The 25,142-nt window shown below is 46.5% G+C and overlaps 1 protein-coding gene across 9 annotated transcripts in view; it reads left to right on the top strand.

The window, feature by feature from the left end:
• Positions 1-25,142, top strand: part of RAB3IL1 (RAB3A interacting protein like 1) — a 147,664-nt gene that overhangs the window by 70,256 nt on the left and 52,266 nt on the right. For 6 of the 9 annotated variants that reach the window (XM_077287966.1, XM_077287964.1, XM_077287962.1 and 3 more), the window contains exon 2: positions 24,797-24,992. In XM_077287966.1, the coding sequence (XP_077144081.1) occupies positions 24,797-24,992 (196 nt within the window). Of the gene's footprint in view, positions 1-23,474; positions 23,976-24,796; positions 24,993-25,142 lie in introns of those variants that run through there. The other 3 variants (XM_077287959.1, XM_077287960.1, XM_077287963.1) reach the window with 3 other exon arrangements.

The raw sequence follows: 25,142 nt of genomic DNA, 5'->3' as shown, positions 1-25,142 counted from the left end.
GATGACCTCAAGACTCCCCCACAGTATGATGCTCCCACAGACCCTCCCATTACACAGTATAATGACCCCAAAATACTCCCCCACAGTATGATGTTCCCACAGACCCTCCCATCACACAATATGATGACCCCAAAAGACTCCCCCACAGTATGATGTTACCACAGAACCTCCCATCACACAGTATGATAACCCCAAAAGACTCCCCCACAGTATGATGTTCCCACAGACCCTCCCATCACACAGTATGATAACCCCAAGATTTTCCCACAGTATGATGTTCACACAGACCCTCCCATCACACAGTATGATGACCCCAAGACTCCCCCACAGTATGATGTTCGCACAGACCCTCCCATAACAAAATATGATGACCCCAAAAGACTCCCCCACAGTATGATGTTACCACAGACCCTCCCATCACACAGTATGATGACCCCAAAAGACTCCCCCACAGTGTGATGTTCCCACAGACCCTCCCATCACACAATATGATGATCCCAAAAGACTTCCCCACAGTATGATGTTACCACAGAACCTCCCATCACACAGTATAATGACCCCAAAAGACTTTCCCACAGTATGATGTTCCCACAGAACCTCCCATCACACAGTATGATAACCCCAAAAGAGTCCCTCTCAGTATGATGTTCCCACAGACCCTCCCATCACACAATATGATGATCCCAAAAGACTCCCCCACAGTATGATGTTACCACAGAACCTCCCATCACACAATATGATGATCCCAAAAGACTCCCCCACAGTATGATGTTACCACAGAACCTCCCATCACACAGTATGATAACCCCAAAAGAGTCCCTCTCAGTATGATGTTCCCACAGACCCTCCCATCGCACAGTATGATAACCCCAAGACTCTGCCACAGTATGATGTTTGCACAGACCCTCTCATCACACAATATGATGACCCAAAAGACTCCCCCACAGTATGATGTTCCCACAGACCCTCCCATCACACAGTATGGTGACCCCAAATGACTACCCCACAGTATGATGTTCCCACAGACCCTCCCATCACACAGTATGATGACCCCAAAAGACTCCCCCACAGTATGATGTTCCCACAGACCCTCCCATCACACAGTATGATGACCCCAAAAGGCTCCCCCACAGTATGATGTTCCCACAGACCTTCCCATCACACAGTATGATGACCCTAAAAGACTCTCCCACAGTATGATGTTCCCACAGACCCTCCCATAACACAGTATGATGACCCCAAAAGACTACCCCACAGTATGATGTTCCCACAGACCCTCCCATCACACAATATGATGACCCCAAAAGACAACCGACAGTATGATGTTCCCACAGACCCTTCCATCACACAGTATGATGACCCCAAGACTCCCCCACAGTATGAGGTTCCCACAGACCCTCCCGTCACACAGTATAATGACCCCAAAAGACTCCCCCACAGTATGATGTTCCCACAGACCCACCCATTACACAGTATGATGACCTCAAGACTCCCCCACAGTATGATGCTCCCACAGACCCTCCCATCACACAGTATAATGACCCCAAAAGACTCCCCCATAGTATGATGTTCCCACAGACCCTCCCATCACACAATATGATGACCCCAAAAGACTCCCCCACAATATGATGTTACCACAGAACCTCCCATCACAAAGTATGATAACCCCAAAAGACTCCCCCACAGTATGATGTTCCCACAGACCCTCCCATCACACAGTATGATAACCCCAAGACTCTCCCACAGTATGATGTTCACACAGTCCCTCCCATCACACAGTATGATGACCCCAAGACTCCCCCACAGTATGATGTTCGCACAGACCCTCCCATCACACAATATGATGACCCCAAAAGACTCCCCCACAGTATGATGTTACCACAGACCCTCCCATCACACAGTATGATGACCCCAAAAGACTCCCCCATAGTATGATGTTCCCACAGACCCTCCCATCACACAGTATGATAACCTCAAGACTCTCCCACAGTATGATGTTCACACAGACCCTCCCATCACACAGTATGATGACCCCAAGACTCCCCCACAGTATGATGTTCGCACAGACCCTCCCATAACATAGAATGATGACCCCAAAAGACTCCCCCACAGTATGAAGTTCCCACAGACCCTCCCTTCACACAAAATGATGACCCCAAAAGACTCCCCCACAGTATGATGTTTCCACAGACCATCCCATCACACAGAATGATGAGCCCAAAAGACTCCTCCATAGTATGATGTTTCCACAGACCCTCCCTTCACATAGAATGATGACCCCAAAAGACTCCCCCACAGTATGATGTTTGCACAGACCCTCCCATCACACAGTATGATGACCCCAAAAGACAACCCACAGAATGATGTTCCCACAGACCCTTCCATCACACAGTATGATGACCCCAAGACTCCCCCACAGTATGATGCTCCCACAGACCCTCCCATCACACAGTATAATGACCCCAAAAGACTCCCCCACAGTATGTTCCCACAGACCCTCCCATTACACAGTATAATGACCTCAAGACTCCCCCACAGTATGATGCTCCCACAGACCTTCCCATCACACAGTATAATGACCCCAAAAGACTCCCCCACAGTATGATGTTCCCACAGACCCTCCCATCACACAGTATGATGACCCCAAAAGACTCCCCCACAGTATGATGTTTGCACAGACCCTCCCATCACACAGAATGATGACCCCAAAAGACTCCCCCATAGTATGATGTTCCCACAGACCCTCCCATCACACAGTATGATGACCCCAAAAGACTCCCCCACAGTATGGTGTTCCCACAGACCCTCCCATCACACAGAATGATGACCCCAAAAGACTACCCCTCAGTATGATGTTCCCACAGACCCTCCCATCGCACAATATGATGACCCCAAAAGACTACCCACACAGTATGATGTTCCCACAGACCCTTCCATCACACAGTATAATGACCCAAAAAGACTCCCCCACAGTATGATATTCCCACAGACCCTCCCATCACACAGAATGATGACCCCAAAAGACTCCCCCACAGTATAATGTTCCCACAGACCCTCCCATCACACAGTATGATGACCCCAAAAGCACTGCTACATCAACACACATAAACACAACCCTGCTATACATATACTGTATATGCACAGACACCAACACAAAAACTGCTACATCAACGCAGACAACTCTGTTATGTCAAAACACATGTACCTTACTACACCAGACACATATACACTCAGCTCTGCTATATCTATCTGCAGTAGTGTTCAAGTTGAACTGTTTGAAAGTACAGCTGTGGCAAAAATTAAGAGACCACTGCAAAATGTTCAGTTTGTCTGATTTTTCTCTTTATAGGTATATTTTTGAGTAAAATGTAAATTGTTCTTTTATTCTATAAACTTCTGACAACATGTCTCCGAAGTTCCAAGCAATACATTTTGTATTTTTTTCTGACAAAGAAAAATGGTCAGGGGCGTGGCTATGTAGCTGGAGCGAGAAGACGTGCCCTGGGAGAGCTCCCATAATCCTGATATCATCCTGCCGCTTAAATCCCCCTTACAGCGTGGACTGCTTACTATTTGTGGCCCCCCTGGGTCCTGGGAGGTGCGAGGCTGCTGTGGAGGGTGCTGCGGGGTCTGGAGGAGAGCGGGGACCCGGCGGAGCCCGCCGGAGCAGGAGACTGGTGTGTGACGGCGGCCATCTTGTGAGCGCGCTGTGAGGAAGCATAGTGCAGCGCCGGCTCTCATCATCCCCGGGACTTCCCCCCCTGAGCCTTGGAGGCCTCTGAGAGACTGCGGTGCCGGCTGGGGGACTGTGGACGGCGGTGCCGGTGTGGTAGCGGTCAATACAAAGCGCGCGCTCCAGTGAGAGGGGACGTGACGCTGTGCACATATTTGCAGCGCTGTCTGGAAGGTGAACTTGCATCCTGCAGTTTATCAGAGAACAAACGGTGAGCGCCCTGGAGAATTGGGCCCCGCGTTCCCTTATTTGAAGATACCTACCCTGCCAGTGCATGTGATTTGGAGGGTCTGGCACCCCTCCCCCTGCTGCCTCTGCCGCTGCTGTGGTCTTCACCCCCAGGTGCACAGAATCTGCTGAGTTCTAAGAGCTGGGGCACCTACAACTATAAGCACTCTATATATACCTGTGGGTGTCTCATAACACCACATAAACAATCATTGCCGGCTCTGCTAATTATTTGTGACTGGTACTCGGCATTACTCCAAATTATAATCTCAGTTACTCTGCTGCCTCTCATCTTTATCAAGGATGCAGCAATCCAAAGGATCAGGAACGGCTGATAAATTGAAAAAATTTGCCAGAGAGGACCCTTCGGATGGTGGGCGGACCCTCAGAAATACCCCCGCGCAGGTTCAGCGTAAAGGTCGATCTTCTGATAGTAATGAGCAGGGGGAACAGGAGGAGTTAACTCTTAAACAGGCCTCTGAACAGCTAATGCAGGCCATCTCCTTAACCAGATCCTCTCTGACTGAAAAGATAGAAGATGTACACACTGAGGTGGACCGTCTGAGACTAGATATGCAGACCATGGGAGGACGCATTACGGAGGTGGAAACAAGAGTGTCACAGATAGAAGATACTATCACGCCCATGGAGGCTAAATTGATAAAGGTGGCAGGTTCCATTAATGCCTGGAAACAAAAAGCGGATGACTTAGGCTACGTTCACATTAGCGGCGGGCGCCGCAGCGGCGCCGCATGCATCATGCGCCCCTATATTTAACATGGGGGCGCATGGACATGCGTCGCACTTGCGTTTTGCGCCGCATGCGTCGCTGCGGCGCCCGCGTCCAGGCGCAGAGGACGCAGCAAGGTGCATTTTTGCTACGTTCAAAATCAATTAAAAAAAGGACGCATGCGGCGCAAAACGCAGCGTTGTGCATGTGTTTTGCTGCGTTTTTGTTTGCGTTGTGCGCTGCGGCGCCGACGCTGCGGCGCACAACGCAAATGTGAACGTACCCTTAGAGAACAGGCTGCGTCGGAACAACATTCGTATTATTGGTCTACCGGAGCGCTCGGAGGGTCAACGACCTGAGGAATTCCTGGAGAACTGGCTTAAAACTTCTTTGGAAGGTGAATTCTCCTCAACCTTTTCTGTGGAGAGGGCCCATAGGGTCCCCGCGAAGCCCCTCCCCCCTGGAGCCTCTCCGAGACCTTTCCTGGCACGCATTCTTAATTGTAAGGATAGAGATGCCATTCTACGTTTGGCACGGCAAAAGAGCCCTATCAAGTTCCACAACGCCACAATTTCGATTTTCCCAGACTTCTCCATGGAGCTTCAGAAGCAGCGGGCACGGTTCCTGGAAATTAAGAAACAACTCAGAGATCGGAACGTCGTATACTCCATGCTTTATCCTGCCCGCTTGCGAGTCGTTCATGAAGGTTCCTCTATATTCTTCACTGATCCGGAGGAAGCGGCTGAGTGGTTGCAGGTCCACGGGGGGTCCAGTATAAAGACATCCTAATACACTTGAGTGGATGATTATATAATGAAGCTTTCCCTGTGGGTGCCTAAGTTACCAACAATACCGAACGCTTAACTTAGCGAGGGTATCCCCGTTTTCATCTGATAACAGGAGCATGGGATTACTATCATGATTCCCAATGGCAGGGAAACATCAAAACACAAAGATAACGGACGAGCTCTGGGTGATGGAATCTCGAGCTGACCGTGAGCTAAATCTACCACACAACTAATAGTAGCCAGGGAGCATTCCTGATTAACCCTAGATGCCACGCGCCAGCCGGAGGACTAACTACCCCTGGTAGAGGAAGGAACAGACCTGGCTTACCTCTAGGGAAATACCCCAAAAGATGATAGCAGCCCCCCACATGTAATGACGGTGAGTTTAGAGGAAAAGACATACACAGTATGAAGGTAGATTTAGCAAAGAGAGGTCCACTTACTAGATAGCAGAAGGATACAAAAGAGGACTTCACGGTCAACTGAAAACCCTATAAAAAAAAACATCCTGAAATTACTTTAAGACTCCTGTGTCAACTCATGACACAGGAGTGGCAATTTCAGCCCACAAGAGCTTCCAGCTACAGAGAATAACAAAACTGCAAACTGGACAAAAAATACAAAACAAAAGGACAAAGTCCACTTAGCTGATCAGCAGACTAGTAGCAGGAACATGCAACCGAAGGCTCTGGTTACAATGATGACCGGCAAGGAAATGACTGGAGAGCAAGGCTAAATAGGAAACTCCCAAACACTGATGGGAGCAGGTGAACTGAGACAGCAAAGACACACAAGTCACCAGTACCACCAGCAACCACCAGGGGAGCCCAAAAGCGGATTCACAACAGTACCCCCCCCCTTAAGGAGGGGGCACCGAACCCTCACGAGAACCACCAGGACGATCTGGATGAGCCCTATGAAAGGCACGAACCAAATCCGAGGCATGAACATCAGAGGCAGTTACCCAAGAATTATCTTCTTGACCATAGCCCTTCCATTTAACCAGATACTGAAGTCTCCGTCTGGAAATACGGGAGTCCAGGATCTTCTCCACAACGTACTCCAATTCACCCCCTACCAGCACAGGAGCAGGAGGTTCAGTAGAAGGAACCACCGGTACCTCATACCTCCGCAACAACGACCGATGGAATACATTATGGATAGCGAAAGATGCCGGGAGGTCCAAACGAAAGGACACAGGGTTAAGAATCTCCAAAATCCTATAAGGACCGATGAACCGGGGCTTAAACTTAGGAGAAGAAACCCTCATAGGGACAAAACGGGAAGACAACCACACCAAGTCCCCAACACGAAGGCGAGGACCAACACGACGCCGGCGGTTAGCAAACCGCCGAGTCCTCTCCTGGGACAACTTCAAATTGTCCACCACTTGTCCCCAAATCCGATGCAACCGATCCACCACAGCATCAACTCCCGGACAATCCGAAGATTCCACCTGACCAGATGAAAAACGAGGGTGAAACCCTGAATTGCAAAAGAAAGGGGAAACCAAAGTGGCAGAACTAGCCCGATTATTAAGAGCAAACTCTGCCAACGGCAAAAAGGCAACCCAGTCATCCTGATCCGCAGACACAAAACACCTCAAATAAGTCTCCAAAGTTTGATTAGCTCGCTCCGTCTGGCCATTAGTCTGAGGATGGAATGCAGACGAAAAAGACAAATCAATTCCCAACCTGGAACAGAATGTCCGCCAAAATCTAGACACGAACTGGGTTCCCCTGTCAGAAACGATGTTTTCCGGAATCCCATGCAGGCGAACCACATTTTGAAAAAACAGAGGGACCAATTCAGATGAGGAAGGCAACTTAGGCAATGGCACCAAATGGACCATTTTAGAAAAACGGTCACACACCACCCAGATGACAGACATCTTCTGAGAAACAGGGAGATCAGAAATAAAGTCCATAGAGATGTGCGTCCAAGGCCTCTTCGGAATAGGCAAGGGCAACAATAACCCACTAGCCCTAGAACAACAAGGCTTGGCCCGAGCACAAACATCACAAGACTGCACAAAAACACGCACATCTCGAGACAGGGAAGGCCACCAGAAGGACCTAGCCACCATATCTCTAGTACCAAAAATTCCAGGATGACCTGCCAGAGTAGAAGAATGAACTTCCGAGATGACTCTACTAGTCCAATCATCAGGAACAAACAGTCTACCAGGTGGACAACGATCAGGTCTATCTGCCTGAAATTCTTGCAAAGCACGTCGCAAGTCTGGGGAGACAGCAGACAAAACCACCCCATCCTTAAGGATACCAGCAGGTTCAGAATCCCCAGGAGAGTCAGGCTCAAAACTCCTAGAAAGAGCATCTGCCTTCACATTTTTAGAACCCGGTAAGTATGAGACCACAAAATTAAACCGAGAAAAAAAAAACGACCAGCGTGCCTGTCTAGGATTCAGGCGCCTGGCAGACTCCAGATAAATCAGATTCTTGTGATCAGTCAAAACCACCACCTGATGTCTGGCACCCTCAAGCCAATGACGCCACTCCTCAAACGCCCACTTCATGGCCAAAAGCTCCCGATTACCAACATCATAGTTTCGCTCGGCGGCCGAAAATTTACGAGAAAAGAACGCACAAGGTCTCATCACTGAGCAATCGGAACTTTTCTGCGACAAAACCGCCCCTGCTCCGATCTCGGAAGCATCGACCTCAACCTGAAAGGGAAGAGAAACATCAGGCTGGCGCAACACAGGAGCAGACGAAAAGTGGCGCTTAAGCTCCCGAAAGGCCTCCACAGCAGCAGGGGACCAATCGGCAACATCAGCACCCTTTCTAGTCAAATCAGTCAAAGGCTTAGCAATGCCAGAAAACCCAGTTATAAATCGACGATAGAAATTAGCAAAGCCCAAGAACTTCTGAAGACTCCTAAGAGAAGTAGGCTGCGTCCAGTCACAAATAGCCCGAACCTTAACAGGGTCCATCTCAACAGAAGAAGGGGAAAAAATGTACCCCAAAAAAGAAATCTTTTGAACCCCAAAAACACACTTTGAACCCTTCACACACAAAGAACCAGTCCGCAAAACCTGAAAAACCCTCCTGACCTGTTGAACATGAGACTCCCAGTCATCAGAAAAAAATCAAAATATCGTCCAAATACACAATCATAAATTTATCCAAATATTCACGGAAAATATCATGCATAAAGGACTGAAAGACCGAAGGTGCATTTGAAAGGCCGAAAGGCATTACTAAATACTCAAAATGGCCCTCAGGCGTATTAAAGGCGGTTTTCCACTCATCCCCCTGCTTAATTCGCACCAAATTATACGCCCCACGAAGATCAATCTTAGAGAACCACTTAGCCCCTCTTATGCGAGCAAACAAATCAGTCAACAAAGGCAACGGATACTGATATTTGACTGTAATTTTATTCAGGAGCCGATAATCAATACAAGGCCTCAGAGAGCCATCCTTCTTAGACACAAAGAAAAAACCAGCTCCTAAAGGAGATGAAGAAGGACGAATATGTCCCTTTTCCAGGGACTCCTTAATATACTCTCGCATAGCAGCATGTTCAGGCACAGATAAATTAAACAAACGACCCCTTGGAAATTTACTGCCAGGAATCAGATCTATGGCGCAATCACAATCTCTGTGGGGAGGGAGAGAACCAATCTTAGGCTCTTCAAAAACATCACGATAATCAGACAAAAATGCTGGAATCTCAGAGGGAGTAGATGACGAAATGGAAACCAAAGGTACATCCCCATGAGTCCCCCGACATCCCCAGCTTATCACAGACATTGTTTTCCAGTCAAGGACTGGGTTATGAGATTGTAACCATGGTAATCCAAGCACTAAAACATCATGTAAATTGTACAACACAAGGAAGCGAATCACCTCCTGATGGTCTGGAGTCATACGCATAGTCACTTGCGTCCAGAATTGTGGTTTATTACTAGCCAAAGGGGTAGAATCAATACCCTTCAGAGGTATAGGGACTTCCAGTGGCTCTAAATCAAACCCACAGCGCCTGGCAAAGGACCAATCCATAAGACTCAGGGCGGCGCCAGAGTCCACATAGGCATCCACAGTAAAAACTGATAATGAACAAATCAAGGTTACAGACAGAATAAATTTAGACTGTAAAGTGCAAATAGACTTGTCAGCCTTCTTTGTGCGTTTAGAGCATGCTGATATAACATGAGCAAAATCACCACAATAGAAACATAACCCATTTTTACGCCTGTAATTCTGCCGCTCGCTTCTGGACAGAGTTCTGTCACATTGCATATTCTCTGGCGACTTTTCAGAAGATATCGCCAAATGGTGCACAGGCTTGCGCTCCCGCAAACGCCGATCAATCTGAATAGCCATTGTCATGGACTCATTCAGACCTGTAGGCGCAGGGAACCCGACCTGTTATGGTTCTCAATGGCAAGAGAACATAGCCCAGCATACATAGGAACTAGCTCTTGGAAGGATGGAAACTTAAACTGACCATGAACTAAACCTGCCGCACAACTAACAGTAGCCGGGTAGCGTAGCCTGCGTTTTATCCCTAGACGCCCAGCGCCGGCCGGAGGACTAACTAATCCTGGCAGAGGAAAATATAGTCCTGGCTCACCTCTAGAGAAATTTCCCCGAAAGGCAGACAGAGGCCCCCACATATATTGGCGGTGATTTAAGATGAAAATGACAAACGTAGTATGAAAATAGGTTTAGCAAAATCGAGGTCCGCTTACTAGATAGCAGGAAGACAGAAAGGGTACTTTCATGGTCAGCTGAAAACCCTATCAATACACCATCCTGAAATTACTTTAAGACTCTAGTATTAACTCATAACATCAGAGTGGCAATTTCAGATCACAAGAGCTTTCCAGACACAGAAACGAAACTGCAGCTGTGAACTGGAACAAAATGCAAAAAACAAACAAGGACAAAAGTCCGACTTAGCTGGAAGTTGTCTGGTAGCAGGAACATGCACAGAAAGGCTTCTGATTACAATGTTGACCGGCATGGAAGTGACAGAGGAGCAAGGTTAAATAGCGACTCCCACATCCTGATGGGAACAGGTGAACAGAGGGGATGATGCACACAAGTTCAATTCCACCAGTGGCCACCGGGGGAGCCCAAAATCCAATTTCACAACAGTACCCCCCCCTCAAGGAGGGGGCACCGAACCCTCACCAGAACCACCAGGGCGATCAGGATGAGCCCTATGAAAGGCACGGACCAGATCGGAGGCATGAACATCAGAGGCAGTCACCCAAGAATTATCCTCCTGACCGTATCCCTTCCATTTGACCAGATACTGGAGTTTCCGTCTGGAAACACGGGAGTCCAAGATTTTTTCCACAACGTACTCCAACTCGCCCTCAACCAACACCGGAGCAGGAGGCTCAACGGAAGGCACAACCGGTACCTCATACCTGCGCAACAATGACCGATGAAAAACATTATGAATAGAAAAAGATGCAGGGAGGTCCAAACGGAAGGACACAGGGTTAAGAATCTCCAATATCTTGTACGGGCCGATGAACCGAGGCTTAAACTTAGGAGAAGAAACCCTCATAGGGACAAAACGAGAAGACAACCACACCAAGTCCCCGACACAAAGCCGAGGACCAACCCGACGCCGGCGGTTGGCAAAAAGCTGAGTCTTCTCCTGGGACAACTTCAAATTGTCCACCACCTGCCCCCAAATCTGATGCAACCTCTCCACCACAGCATCCACTCCAGGACAATCCGAAGATTCCACCTGACCGGAGGAAAATCGAGGATGAAACCCCGAATTACAGAAAAAAGGAGACACCAAGGTGGCAGAGCTGGCCCGATTATTGAGGGCAAACTCCGCTAAAGGCAAAAAAGCAACCCAATCATCCTGATCTGCAGACACAAAACACCTCAAATATGTCTCCAAAGTCTGATTCGTCCGCTCGGTCTGGCCATTAGTCTGAGGATGGAAAGCAGACGAGAAAGACAAATCTATGCCCATCCTAGCACAGAATGCCCGCCAAAATCTAGACACGAATTGGGTTCCTCTGTCAGAAACGATATTCTCCGGAATACCATGCAAACGAACCACATTTTGAAAAAACAGAGGAACCAACTCGGAAGAAGAAGGCAACTTAGGCAGGGGAACCAAATGGACCATCTTAGAGAAACGGTCACACACCACCCAGATGACAGACATCTTCTGAGAAACAGGAAGATCCGAAATAAAATCCATCGAGATGTGCGTCCAAGGCCTCTTCGGGATAGGCAAGGGCAACAACAATCCACTAGCCCGAGAACAACAAGGCTTGGCCCGAGCACAAACGTCACAAGACTGCACAAAGCCTCGTACATCTCGTGACAGGGAAGGCCACCAGAAGGACCTTGCCACCAAATCCCTGGTACCAAAGATTCCAGGATGACCTGCCAACGCAGAAGAATGAACCTCAGAAATGACTTTACTGGTCCAATCATCAGGAACAAACAGTCTACCAGGTGGGCAACGATCAGGTCTATCCGCCTGAAAATCCTGCAAGGCCCGCCGCAGGTCTGGAGAAACGGCAGACAATATCACTCCATCCTTAAGGATACCTGTAGGTTCAGAATTACCAGGGGAGTCAGGCTCAAAACTCCTAGAAAGGGCATCAGCCTTAACATTCTTAGAACCCGGTAGGTATGACACCACAAAATTAAACCGAGAGAAAAACAACGACCAGCGCGCCTGTCTAGGATTCAGGCGTCTGGCGGACTCAAGATAAATTAAATTTTTGTGGTCGGTCAATACCACCACCTGATGTCTAGCCCCCTCAAGCCAATGACGCCACTCCTCAAAAGCCCACTTCATGGCCAAAAGCTCCCGATTCCCAATATCATAATTCCGCTCGGCGGGCGAAAATTTACGAGAAAAAAAAGCACAAGGTTTCATCACGGAGCAGTCGGAACTTCTTTGCGACAAAACCGCCCCAGCTCCGATTTCAGAAGCGTCGACCTCAACCTGAAAAGGAAGAGCAACATCAGGCTGACGCAACACAGGGGCGGAAGAAAAGCGGCGCTTAAGCTCCCGAAAGGCCTCCACAGCAGCAGGGGACCAATCAGCAACATCAGCACCCTTCTTAGTCAAATCAGTCAATGGCTTAACAACATCAGAAAAACCAGCAATAAATCGACGATAAAAGTTAGCAAAGCCCAAAAATTTCTGAAGACTCTTAAGAGAAGAGGGTTGCGTCCAATCACAAATAGCCCGAACCTTGACAGGATCCATCTCGATGGAAGAGGGGGAAAAAATGTATCCCAAGAAGGAAATCTTTTGAACCCCAAAAACGCACTTAGAACCCTTCACACACAAGGAATTAGACCGCAAAACCTGAAAAACCCTCCTGACCTGCTGGACATGAGAGTCCCAGTCATCCGAAAAAATCAGAATATCATCCAGATACACGATCATAAATTTATCCAAATAATCACGGAAAATGTCATGCATAAAGGACTGAAAGACTGAAGGGGCATTTGAAAGGCCAAAAGGCATCACCAAATACTCAAAGTGGCCCTCGGGCGTATTAAATGCGGTTTTCCACTCATCCCCCTGCTTAATTCGCACCAAATTATACGCCCCACGGAGATCTATCTTAGAGAACCACTTGGCCCCCTTTATGCGAGCAAACAAATCAGTCAGCAGTGGCAACGGATATTGATATTTAACCGTGATTTTATTCAAAAGCCGATAATCAATACACGGCCTCAAAGAGCCATCTTTCTTAGACACAAAGAAAAAACCGGCTCCTAAGGGAGATGACGAAGGACGAATATGTCCCTTTTCCAAGGACTCCTTTATATATTCTCGCATAGCAGCATGTTCAGGCACAGACAGATTAAATAAACGACCCTTAGGGTATTTACTACCCGGAATCAAATCTATGGCACAATCGCACTCCCGGTGCGGAGGTAATGAACCAAGCTTAGGTTCTTCAAAAACGTCACGATAGTCAGACAAGAATTCAGGAATCTCAGAGGGAATAGATGACGAAATGGAAACCAAAGGTACGTCCCCATGCATCCCCTTACATCCCCAGCTTAACACAGACATAGCGTTCCAGTCGAGGACTGGGTTATGAGATTGCAGCCATGGCAATCCAAGCACCAACACATCATGTAGATTATACAGCACAAGAAAGCGAATAATCTCCTGATGATCCGGATTAATTCGCATAGTTACTTGTGTCCAGTATTGTGGTTTATTACTAGCCAATGGGGTGGAGTCAATCCCCTTCAGAGGTATAGGAGTTTCAAGAGGCTCTAAATCATACCCACAGCGTTTGGCAAAGGACCAATCCATAAGACTCAAAGCGGCGCCAGAGTCGACATAGGCATCCGCGGTAATAGATGATAAAGAACAAATCAGGGTCACAGATAGAATAAACTTAGACTGAAAAGTGCCAATTGAAACTGACTTATCAAGCTTCTTAGTACGCTTAGAGCATGTTGATATAACATGAGTTGAATCACCACAATAAAAGCACAACCCATTTTTTCGTCTAAAATTCTGCCGTTCGCTTCTGGACAGAATTCTATCACATTGCATATTCTCTGGCGTCTTCTCAGTAGACACCGCCAAATGGTGCACAGGTTTGCGCTCCCGCAGACGTCTATCGATCTGGATAGCCATTGTCATGGACTCATTCAGACCCGCAGGCACAGGGAACCCCACCATAACATCCTTAACGGCATCAGAGAGACCCTCTCTGAAATTCGCCGCCAGGGCGCACTCATTCCACTGAGTAAGCACAGACCATTTACGGAATTTTTGGCAGTATATTTCAACTTCATCTTGCCCCTGAGATAGGGACATCAAGGCTTTTTCCGCCTGAAGCTCTAAATGAGGTTCCTCATAAAGCAACCCCAAGGCCAGAAAAAACGCATCCACATTGAGCAACGCAGGATCCCCTGGAGCCAATGCAAAAGCCCAATCTTGAGGGTCGCCCCGGAGCAAGGAAATCACAATCCTGACCTGCTGAGCAGGATCTCCAGCAGAGCGAGATTTCAGGGACAAAAACAACTTGCAATTATTTTTGAAATTTTGAAAGCAAGATCTATTCCCCGAGAAAAATTCAGGCAAAGGAATTCTAGGTTCAGATATAGGAACATGAACAACAAAATCTTGTAAATTTTGAACTTTCGTGGTGAGATTATTCAAACCTGCAGCTAAACTCTGAATATCCATTTTAAACAGGTGAACACAGAGCCATTCCAGGATTAGAAGGAGAGAGAGAGAGGAAGGCTGCAATATAGGCAGACTTGCAAGTGATTCAATTGAAAGCACACTCAGAACTGAAGGAAAAAAAAAAAAAAAAAATTTTTCAGCAGACTTCTTTTTTTCTCTCCTTTCTCTGCCAATTAATTTAACCCTTTGTGGGCCGGTCAAACTGTTATGGTTCTCAATGGCAAGAGAACATAGCCCAGCATACATAGGAACTAGCTCTTGGAAGGATGGAAACTTAAACTGACCATGAACTAAACCTGCCGCACAACTAACAGTAGCCGGGTAGCGTAGCCTGCGTTTTATCCCTAGACGCCCAGCGCCGGCCGGAGGACTAACTAATCCTGGCAGAGGAAAATATAGTCCTGGCTCACCTCTAGAGAAATTTCCCCGAAAGGCAGACAGAGGCCCCCACATATATTGGCGGTGATTTAAGATGAAAATGACAAACGTAGTATGAAAATAGGTTTAGCAAAATCGAGGTCCGCTTACTAGATAGCAGGAAGACAGAAAGGGTACTTTCATGGTCAGCTGAAAACCCTATCAATACACCATCCTGAAATTACTTTAAGACTCTAGTATTAACTCATAACATCAGAGTGGCAATTTCAGATCACAAGAGCTTTCCAGACACAGAAACGAAACTGCAGCTGTGAACTGGAACAAAATGCAAAAAACAAACAAGGACAAAAGTCCGACTTAGCTGGAAGTTGTCTGGTAGCAGGAACATGCACAGAAAGGCTTCTGATTACAATGTTGACCGGCATGGAAGTGACAGAGGAGCAAGGTTAAATAGCGACTCCCACATCCTGATGGGAACAGGTGAACAGAGGGGATGATGCACACAAGTTCAATTCCACCAGTGGCCACCGGGGGAGCCCAAAATCCAATTTCACAACACCGACCATAACATCCTTAACGGCATCAGAGAGGCCCTCTCTGAAATTTGCCGCTAGGGCGCACTCATTCCACTGAGTAAGCACAGACCATTTACGAAATTTTTGGCAGTATATCTCAGCTTCATCTTGCCCTTGAGATAGGGCTATCAAAGCTTTTTCAGCTTGAATCTCCAAATTAGGTTCCTCATAAAGCAAGCCTAAAGCCAGAAAAAAGGCATCCACATTGAGCAACGCAGGATCCCCTGGTGTCAATGAAAATGCCCAGTTTTGAGGGTCACCTCGCAGCAAAGAAATCACAATCTTAACCTGCTGGACAGGATCTCCAGAGGAGTGAGGTCTGAGAGAAAGGAATAATTTACAATTATATTTGAAATTCAGAAACCGAGATCTATCTCCGGAAAACACCTCTGGTGTATGAATCTTAGGTTCAGACATTGGAGTATGTATAACAAATTCTTGTAAATTTTGAACCTTAGTAGCAAGATTATTTAAACCTGCAGCCAAGCTCTGAGGATCCATCTTTAAACAGGTGAGATCAGAGCCATTCAAGGATTAGAAGGAGAGAAAGGCAAAGGCTGTAATTAGAGCTGAAATACAACTGATCCAACTATGGAGCAAACATAGGGAAAAAAAAAAAAAAACTCTGCAGACTTCTTTTTCTCTCCTTTCTTCTGCCAGTAACTTTAACACGGGCCGGTCATACTGTCATGATTCCCAATGGCAGGGAAACATCAAAACACAAAGATAACGGACGAGCTCTGGGTGATGGAATCTCGAGCTGACCGTGAGCTAAATCTACCACACAACTAATAGTAGCCAGGGAGCATTCCTGATTAACCCTAGATGCCACGCGCCAGCCGGAGGACTAACTACCCCTGGTAGAGGAAGGAACAGACCTGGCTTACCTCTAGGGAAATACCCCAAAAGATGATAGCAGCCCCCCACATGTAATGACGGTGAGTTTAGAGGAAAAGACATACACAGTATGAAGGTAGATTTAGCAAAGAGAGGTCCACTTACTAGATAGCAGAAGGATACAAAAGAGGACTTCACGGTCAACTGAAAACCCTATCAAAAAAACCATCCTGAAATTACTTTAAGACTCCTGTGTCAACTCATGACACAGGAGTGGCAATTTCAGCCCACAAGAGCTTCCAGCTACAGAGAATAACAAAACTGTAAACTGGACAAAAGATACAAAACAAAAGGACAAAGTCCACTTAGCTGATCAGCAGACTAGTAGCAGGAACATGCAACCGAAGGCTCTGGTTACAATGATGACCGGCAAGGAAATGACTGGAGAGCAAGGCTAAATAGGAAACTCCCAAACACTGATGGGAGCAGGTGAACTGAGACAGCAAAGACACACAAGTCACCAGTACCACCAGCAACCACCAGGGGAGCCCAAAAGCGGATTCACAACAGATTACGCTCCTACATTGTATGGTTTCTGGTTTGTTTTTCTTTCTATGTTTGTTCTATCTGTTTTGTAGGTAAGCTCGCCGCCGGTGGATCTCTTGGCCTCTATGTGCTATTCCTAAACTCTGCCTGGACAATTATTGTTTATTATGTGGTGATGAGTGAGTATGGGGTCTGAAATGATCTACATGACCTGGAATGTGCGTGGTATCAAATCTCCCCGGAAAAAGATTAAGGTTTTCTCACAGATCAAGCGCTACCACCCACATATTGTAGCATTAGTCGAGACACATTTGACTAGAGACACGGCCCGATGTGTACAGAAATCGTGGGTGCAATGGACCATTCTAACCATAGGGTTAGAATTAGGCTATGTGCACACGGTGCGGATTTGGCTGCGGATCCGCGGCGGATTGGCCGCTGCGGATTCGTAGCAGTTTTCCATCAGGTTTACAGTACCATGTAAACCTATGGAAAACCAAATCCGCTGTGCTCATGGTGCGGAAAATACAGCGCGGAAATGCTGCATTGTATTTTCCGCAGCATGTCAATTCTTTGTGCGGATTCCGCAGCGTTTTACACCTGTTCCTCAATAGGAATCCGCAGGTGAAATCTGCACAAAAAACACTGGAAATCCGCTGTAAATCCGCAGGTAAAACGCAGTGCATATTACCTGCGGATTTTTCAAAATTGGTGCGGAAAAATCTCACACGAATCCGCAACGTGGGCACATAGCCTTAGGGTTAGGGTTGGAATTAGGGCTAAGTTTGGAAATAGGGTTAAGAGTAGGCTTGTGGTTAGGGTTATGGCTAGGGTTAGGGGTGTATTGGGGTTAGGGTTGTGGTTAGGGTTGGGATTAGGGTTGGGATTAGGGTTAGGCTTAGGGTTGGGATTAGGGTTAGGGGTGTGTCGGGTTAGGGTTGTGGTTAGGGTTGTGGTTAGGGGTGTGCTGGGGTTAGGGTTGTGATTATGGTTATGGCTAGAGTTGGGATTAGGGTTAGGGGTGTGTTGGGTTAGTGTTGGAGTTAGAATTGAGGGATTTCCACTGTTTAAGCACATCAGGGGTCTCCAAACGCAACATGGCGCCACCATTGATTCCAGTCAATCTTGCGTTCAAAAAGTCAAAAGGTGCTCCCTCCCTTCCGAGCCCTGACGTGCGCCCAAACAGTGGTTTACCCCCACATATGGGGTACCAGCATACTCAGGACAAACTGGGCAACAAATATTTGGGTCCAATTTCTCCTGTTACCCTTGCAAAAATAAAAATTGCTTGCTAAAACATAATTTTTGAGGAAAGAAAAATGATTTTTTATTTTCTCGGCTCTGCGTTATAAACTTCTGTGAAGCACTTGGGGGTTCAAAGTGCTCTCCACACATCTAGATAAGTTCCTTGGGGGGTCTAGTTTCCCAAATGGGGTCACTTGTGGGGGGTTTCTACTGTTTAGGCACATCAGGGGCTCTGCAAACGCAACGTGAAGCCCGCAGACCATTCCATCAAAGTCTGCATTTCAAAACATCACTACTTCCCTTCCGAGCCCTGACGTGTGTCCAAGCAGTGGTTTACCCCCACATATGGGGTATCAGTGTACTCAGGATGAACTGGGCAGCAACTGTTGGGGTCCAATTTCTCTTGTTACCCTTGTGAAAATAAAAAATTGCTTGCTAAAACATAATTTTTGAGGAAAGAAAAATGATTTTTTATTTTCACGGCTCTGCTTTATAAACTTCTGTGAAGCACTTGGTGGTTCAAAGTGCTCACCACACATCTAGATAAGTTCCTTGGGGGATCTAGTTTCCAAAATGGGGTCACTTGTGCGGGGTTTCTACTGTTTAGGCACATCAGGGGCTCTGCAAACGTAGCATGATGCCCGCAGACCATTCCATCAAAGTCTTCATTCCAAAACGTCACTACTTCCCTTCCGAGCCCCGACGTGTGCCCAAACAGTGGTTTATCCCCACATATGGGGTATCGGCGTACTCAGGACAAATTGTTCAACAACTTTTGGGGTCCAATTTCTCCTGTTACCCTTGGTAAAATAAAACAAATTGGAGCTGAAGTAAATTTTTTGTGAAAAAAAGTTAAATGTTCATTTTTTAAAAAACATTCCAAAAATTCCTGTGAAACACCTGAAGGGTTAATAAACTTCTTGAATGTGGTTTTGAGCACCTTGAGGGGTGCAGTTCTTAGAATGGTGTCATACTTGGTTATTTTCTATCATATAGACCCCTCAAAGTGAGTTCAAATGTGATGTAGTCCCTAAAATAAATGGTGTTGTAAAAATGAGAAATTGCTTGTCAACTTTTAACCCTTATAACTCCCTAACAAAAAAAAATTTTGGTTCCAAAATTGTGCTGATGTAAAGTAGTCATGTGGGAAATGTTACTTATTAAGTATTTTGTGTGACATATCTCTGTGATTTAAGGGCATAAAAATTCAAAGTTGGAAAATTGCAAAAGTTTCAAAATTTTCACCAAATTTCCGTTTTTTATCACAAATAAACGCAAGTAATGTCAAATAAATTTTACCACTATCATGAAGTACAATATGTCACGAGAAAACAAGGTCAGAATCATCAGTATCCGTTGAAGCGTTCCAGAGTTATAACCTCTGAAGGTTCCTATAAAGGGACAGTGGTCAGAATTGTAAAAATTGGCCTGGTCATTAACGTGCAAACCACCCTTGGGGGTTAAAGGGTTAATAAGTCTATATCTGTCAGCTCTTACCCAACAACAACAAGAAAGTAACTGTACATGAATGCCAGCACACCAGGAGGCTGCGTTTGTACAATGGGTGGCCTTAAAGGCAGGGCTGTGGAGTTGGTAAGCCAAACTTCCGACTCCGACTCCTCAATTTCCATGGCACCGACTCTGACTCCTCAATTTCCATGACACCGACTCCACCAAAATGGGCTCTGACTCCACAGCCCTGTCAAGGGTGTGGAGTCGGTAAGTCAAACCTCCGACTCCGACTCCTCAATTTCCATGACACCGACTCCACCAAAATGGGCTCCGACTCCAATTCTGACTCCACGACTCCGACTCCACAGCCTTAATGGCAGCAGTGAAAGTGTGTAGGAAAGTAAGTGATGTGGCACTGCTGTACACATCTCATGTCTGGACAAAATTTAGCAAAATCCAGAAATCCTTTTCTCCTTTTTGTATTGGTGAGTGGAAGACACACACGCCATGCAATATACTCCTGCAAGTAGGATTGGCATTATAGATCATCCTTAATACAATTAAAGTAGCCAGACTTAGAGAATTGTACCACAAGGAAAAAAAATTGAAACCAAAAGCATAGAAATGCTGGTAATAATAGAGCAAAGCTGCAAACTTAAAGGTAATTTGTTACCAGGTTTTTGCTTCCCTATCTGAGAGAAACATAATGTAAGGGCAGAGACCCTGATGCCAGTGATGTTTAACATACTGGACTTCTTGCTCACTGTTTTATCAGCTGCAGATCTACTAATTTTCTTAACCCCTTACTGATATTGGGCGTAATAGTACGCCGATGTCGGTATCCCCCGCTTCGTTGTGGGCTCCGGCGGTGAGCACTGAGCCCACATCTTTTCCGGGACATGTCAGCTGTTTTGAACAGTTGATATATGCCCGCAATAGCCGCGGGTGAAATTGGAGCGGCCCCCAGACGCAGGACAGCGGGGTACTCGGTACCGGGTCTATCGGTTCTGAGGATGTCACGGTGGCCCGACCCGGTCCGTGGTCCTGCTAAGGGGCGCCCAATTAAAGGTGTAGGTGGTGGTGTAGGTCGCCGTAAATAACGAGGACACAGGGTTGCAGTCTCTTTACCTCTTTACTGAAGGCTTCAGCATCCGCAATCCAGAGCACTGCTAACAGGGCTGGCTGAGACCGGACGGTCCGAAGGCACATCCAGAGTTCCCTTTGCAGGTGGAAATCAGTGCCTACCTACTAGCGCCTGGGTGTTGTAGTACTTCCCTACTGAGCACCACAGGACACAGTCGTGTATGTTTCTGTTCTTTCTCTCCGTCCCCCAAATGATATGGATAAGACGCACCCGTACGACGGGGTAGGCCTGGAGTTATTTTATAGGGACCCTAGAGACGCCCCTCTCCCACAATTGCCTCCGTTGTCTTCATTAGGTGATTTAGGTGAGGCAGCCAACCTAAAATTAACTGCCCTGCCGTTGGTTTGAAGTAATGCGTAGAGCCCAATACTTCCTCGGCGTTCCGGCCACCGGCTACGCGCCTCAGTAGGATGTTGCCCATCTCGGGGCATGACTCCTACTGGTTCTATCGCCTTTGTGCTGTGATCTCGTTTCTCACTTCTCCACAATATACTTCGCTTCGTGTCCTTTCTTAAGATGCCGCCGCAATGAAGTGCAGGCGCGGCTCCGTAACGATCTGTCCTGTTCGCTAGGCCACTGTCAGGATCCCACCCCTGACAGGGACCCCCCTGGATCTTCCCAAGCAACGCTCTTCTCTCACTAGATGTTATCCAGGCAAAACCCAGTCAGCTTCTCCCTAACTTCCTATCCAGCCCCCAGTTTTACCAGAGTGTGAGGAGTGGCCTAATACATAGAACCCTTTGCTCCCCCTGGCGGCCAGAGTGTGAAGTGTAGTGTGTGACTGTGATACCTGGTCAGGTGAACTCCTTTAGTTCAATCAGACGTACCATCACTCCCCTTAGTGGCGGAGCAACAGTACTGCAATGACCAGGACTCTGGGGCGCTGCAAAATCGTGATCCACCCGCGGCCATTAACTGGTTAAATGCCGCTGTCAAACTCTGACAGCAGCATTTAAATCTCGCTTCCGATCATTTGCCCGGAAATACGTGCACCAGTGACCCCCATCACATGATCAGGGGTCATCGGTTCATTGGCATGACAGACAGAGGTTTCCTTGAGACCTGTATGGTTGTCAGTGCCGGTTTGCTATGAGCAGTACCCAGTGGTCGGAGCTCATAGCAAGTCAGTATATCTGCTACATAGAGGCGATGTTCAGATCGCCTCTATGTAGCAGTGCCGATCAGGCTATGACAGCGTCTATATCATCAATCAAGATCCACTATATTATACAGTGCTTAACAAGCAATACCAAATTCGTCTGTTACAATTGAATCTCCTCTATTAAGAAGGTAATCAAATAAACAGAAAAAGCACTAATCACAACAACAATAGTTACCATCAAAATAACTTTTATTATAACATTAAATAACACTATGCACTTTATGTGATAATGTGATAATCAGACAATTTAATTATTCTCATAACATGGTTTTATACACTAATATGAATTATACAAGGTGTTTATTAGAGTCTTTAGCCATAAGTGTCTCTCACTTTGAGGTTACTAGAGATTTTATTTTTATTTTTGCTTTGTTATTTAATGTTATAATAAAAGTTATTTTGGTTTTAACTATTGTTGTTGTGATTAGTGCTTTTTCTGTTTATTTGATTACCTTCTTAATAGAGGAGATTCAATTATAACAGACAGATTTGGTATGGCAGCTTGTAGTCTCCTATGGAGGCTATTGAAGCATGCCAAAAGTAAAAAAAAATGTTTTTAAAAGTATAAAAAAATAAAATAATATATAAGTTCGAATCACCCCCCTTTTGCCCCATTCAAAATAAAACAATAAAAAAATTCAAACACACACATTTATCAATAAAAAAATTTATTAACCTGATCGCAAAATGGCATAGCGATAAAAAAAGTAAAAAAATAAGCTTGCACCCAACCCGAGATCACGAAAAATGGAGACGCTACGGGTATTGGAAAATGCCCCATTTTATTTTTTTTTAAGCAAAGTTTGGAATTTTTTTACACCACTTAGATAAAAAATAACCTTGACATGTTTGGTGTGTATGAACTCGTAATGACCTGGACAATCATAATGGCAGGTCAATTTTAGCATTCCGTGAACCTAGTAAAAAAGCCAAACAAAAAACAAGAGTGAGATTGCACTTTTTTTGCAATTTCACTGCACTTGGAATTTTTTTCCCATTTTTTTAGTACATGATATGGTAACACCAATGGTGTCCTTCAAATGTACAACTCGTCCCGCAAAAAATAAGCCCTCACATGGCCATATTGACGGAAAAATAAAAAAGTTATGGCTCTGGGAAGGAGGGGAGTGAAAAACGAAACGCAAAACCGAAAAAAAGGGGGTGAAGGGGTTATCAAGGTCAATACAAAGTCTGGAGAATGCAATGTCTCTTCTCAGGGACATGATTGTTCTCAGAGCACAGTGTCCCTGGAAAAGATTTCAGGGTTGGAATTTGCTTGGATGCTTTTATGGTTCTTTTTATGAATTTCTTCTTCCATGCCCTGAAGCACAGCATGTCCTAGTCACTACGGAATGCTCTTGGGTCAAGCACACATGCACACTGTTACTGAATGGCTGCGGTTGTTCCTCACAGGATGTGAAAGTCTCGTAAAAGGAACTGAAGATTTACATTCACTTTAGTGGAAAACATCTGACATGATGGCCACGTGATCTGGTCGGGGAGAGTAGGGTGTAGACTGGTGCAATGGGGAACAGATGGAGTCATGTGACCTGAGCTGGTGTTGTGCAGGGAGCTACACTACTGCCTATGTCTGCATTTCTGCTATTATTGCAGCTCTTCCTGAGAACTCCATTTCCTGGCACTTTGATGTGTAACCTCCTCTTCCTCCCGGCTTCTCCTAGTCCTCACTCTCCCTGCAGCTGGAAGTGTTTCCTCTGTGTGCCGCAGAGAAGGAGGGAGGGAGGCTGGGGAGACGCACACATACTTGTGTGGGATGCACGGAAACTCTATGGTGCAACATCAGCCCCAACATCTGGATCTGCGCCGCCACCTCTCATTTTCTCTGCACCGTCCTCTGGCCTTCTGTTCTCTATCCCTTCCTTCTCTGCTGTCTCATTGTCCCCTCTGAATGTCCCCTCCCTGAGACAGCCTGGAGGAGAGTGTGCCCGCTGCTGGGATGTGGAGATCGGGGTAAGATGAATGTATTGTGATATGGGCCACATGTAAGATGGGGTCTGCTCAGTAGCGTCATTGGAAACTCATGGGCCCCGATGCAAAAGCTTCAACGGGGCCCCCAAATATTGTAAATCTTCAATAGCAATAGTCTTTTTCTATAGGCCAAAGGGACTTTTAGGGCCCCCTAGGCTCCAGGGCCCGGGAGCGATTGCAACCCCTGCACCTGTTGTAGTTATACCCCTGGGTCTGCTGCAGATTGCGGACCACTGTGCGTAGAAGTTTAATCACACATTTCCAGCCCTGTGTCATGTATCATTTAGTAGTTACTAGATGACGGATGATTTGGTGCATTCCATTTAGATCAACGGCTTAGGTGAGGTACTACAAGGCTCAGCAATCTGCAAATATCCTGTCCTTCTGCATCATGGTTACACAGTTATTCCTTCTGTTCTGTGCACAGAAATATCCTGTGATATTATGTATATTGTCTAGATGGAGTTGAGCTGAGTTTGTCATCAGTCATCGTGTGCAGGTGCAGATCCGGTTAAATGACCCGATCTGCTCTGCTACATCGGCTCTGCTACATCAGCTCTGCTGTATCTGGGAGGGATACAGGAAAGTGAGAAGTTGGAATGATCTGTGTATTAGGCGCAGCTCTGAGGACAGTGTCCAGGGTTCATTGATTGCGGATATGGATCCCTCGCTTATAGAGAAAGTGTTTTCTATATGAATGGCAGGAAGTTTAATTCAGAGGTGGCTTCCTGGAGGGAACACCACTCTCCTTCCTTCTATACACTGTTCTCTGGAGACTAACATTGTGTGTATTTTTACCATAGGCAAGATGGGGGCACCCAGCTCCACTGCTCACCTGAGGACTGGACGACGTCTCCAAGACCGGAAGCTCCTAGACCCATCACTGAGCTACCAAAAGACACCCCTACGTATGACCTGTCTCGCCTACGCAGCTCCTCCGTGGAAATCAGGGAAAAGGGCTCGGAAATACTAAGAGATGAGCTCTTGAAAGCCCAGAAGGTAACGTCGTGTCATTTGGGTTGTATCACACAAGGCTGATACGCTGCAGATTTTTGGTTTCGATTTGTGGACATAAAATCCAGAGCGTATTACAGCGGCAGTGAAATAGATAACATTTTACCAATCCCATTCACACGCCGCAGAAAAATT

The sequence above is a fragment of the Ranitomeya variabilis genome, chromosome 2 (assembly GCF_051348905.1).
Source record: "Ranitomeya variabilis isolate aRanVar5 chromosome 2, aRanVar5.hap1, whole genome shotgun sequence".
In the NCBI taxonomy this organism is placed as follows: Eukaryota; Metazoa; Chordata; class Amphibia; order Anura; family Dendrobatidae; genus Ranitomeya; species Ranitomeya variabilis.
The sequence above is the reverse complement of the archived record's forward strand: the minus strand, read 5'-3'. Positions and strand labels throughout refer to the sequence as shown.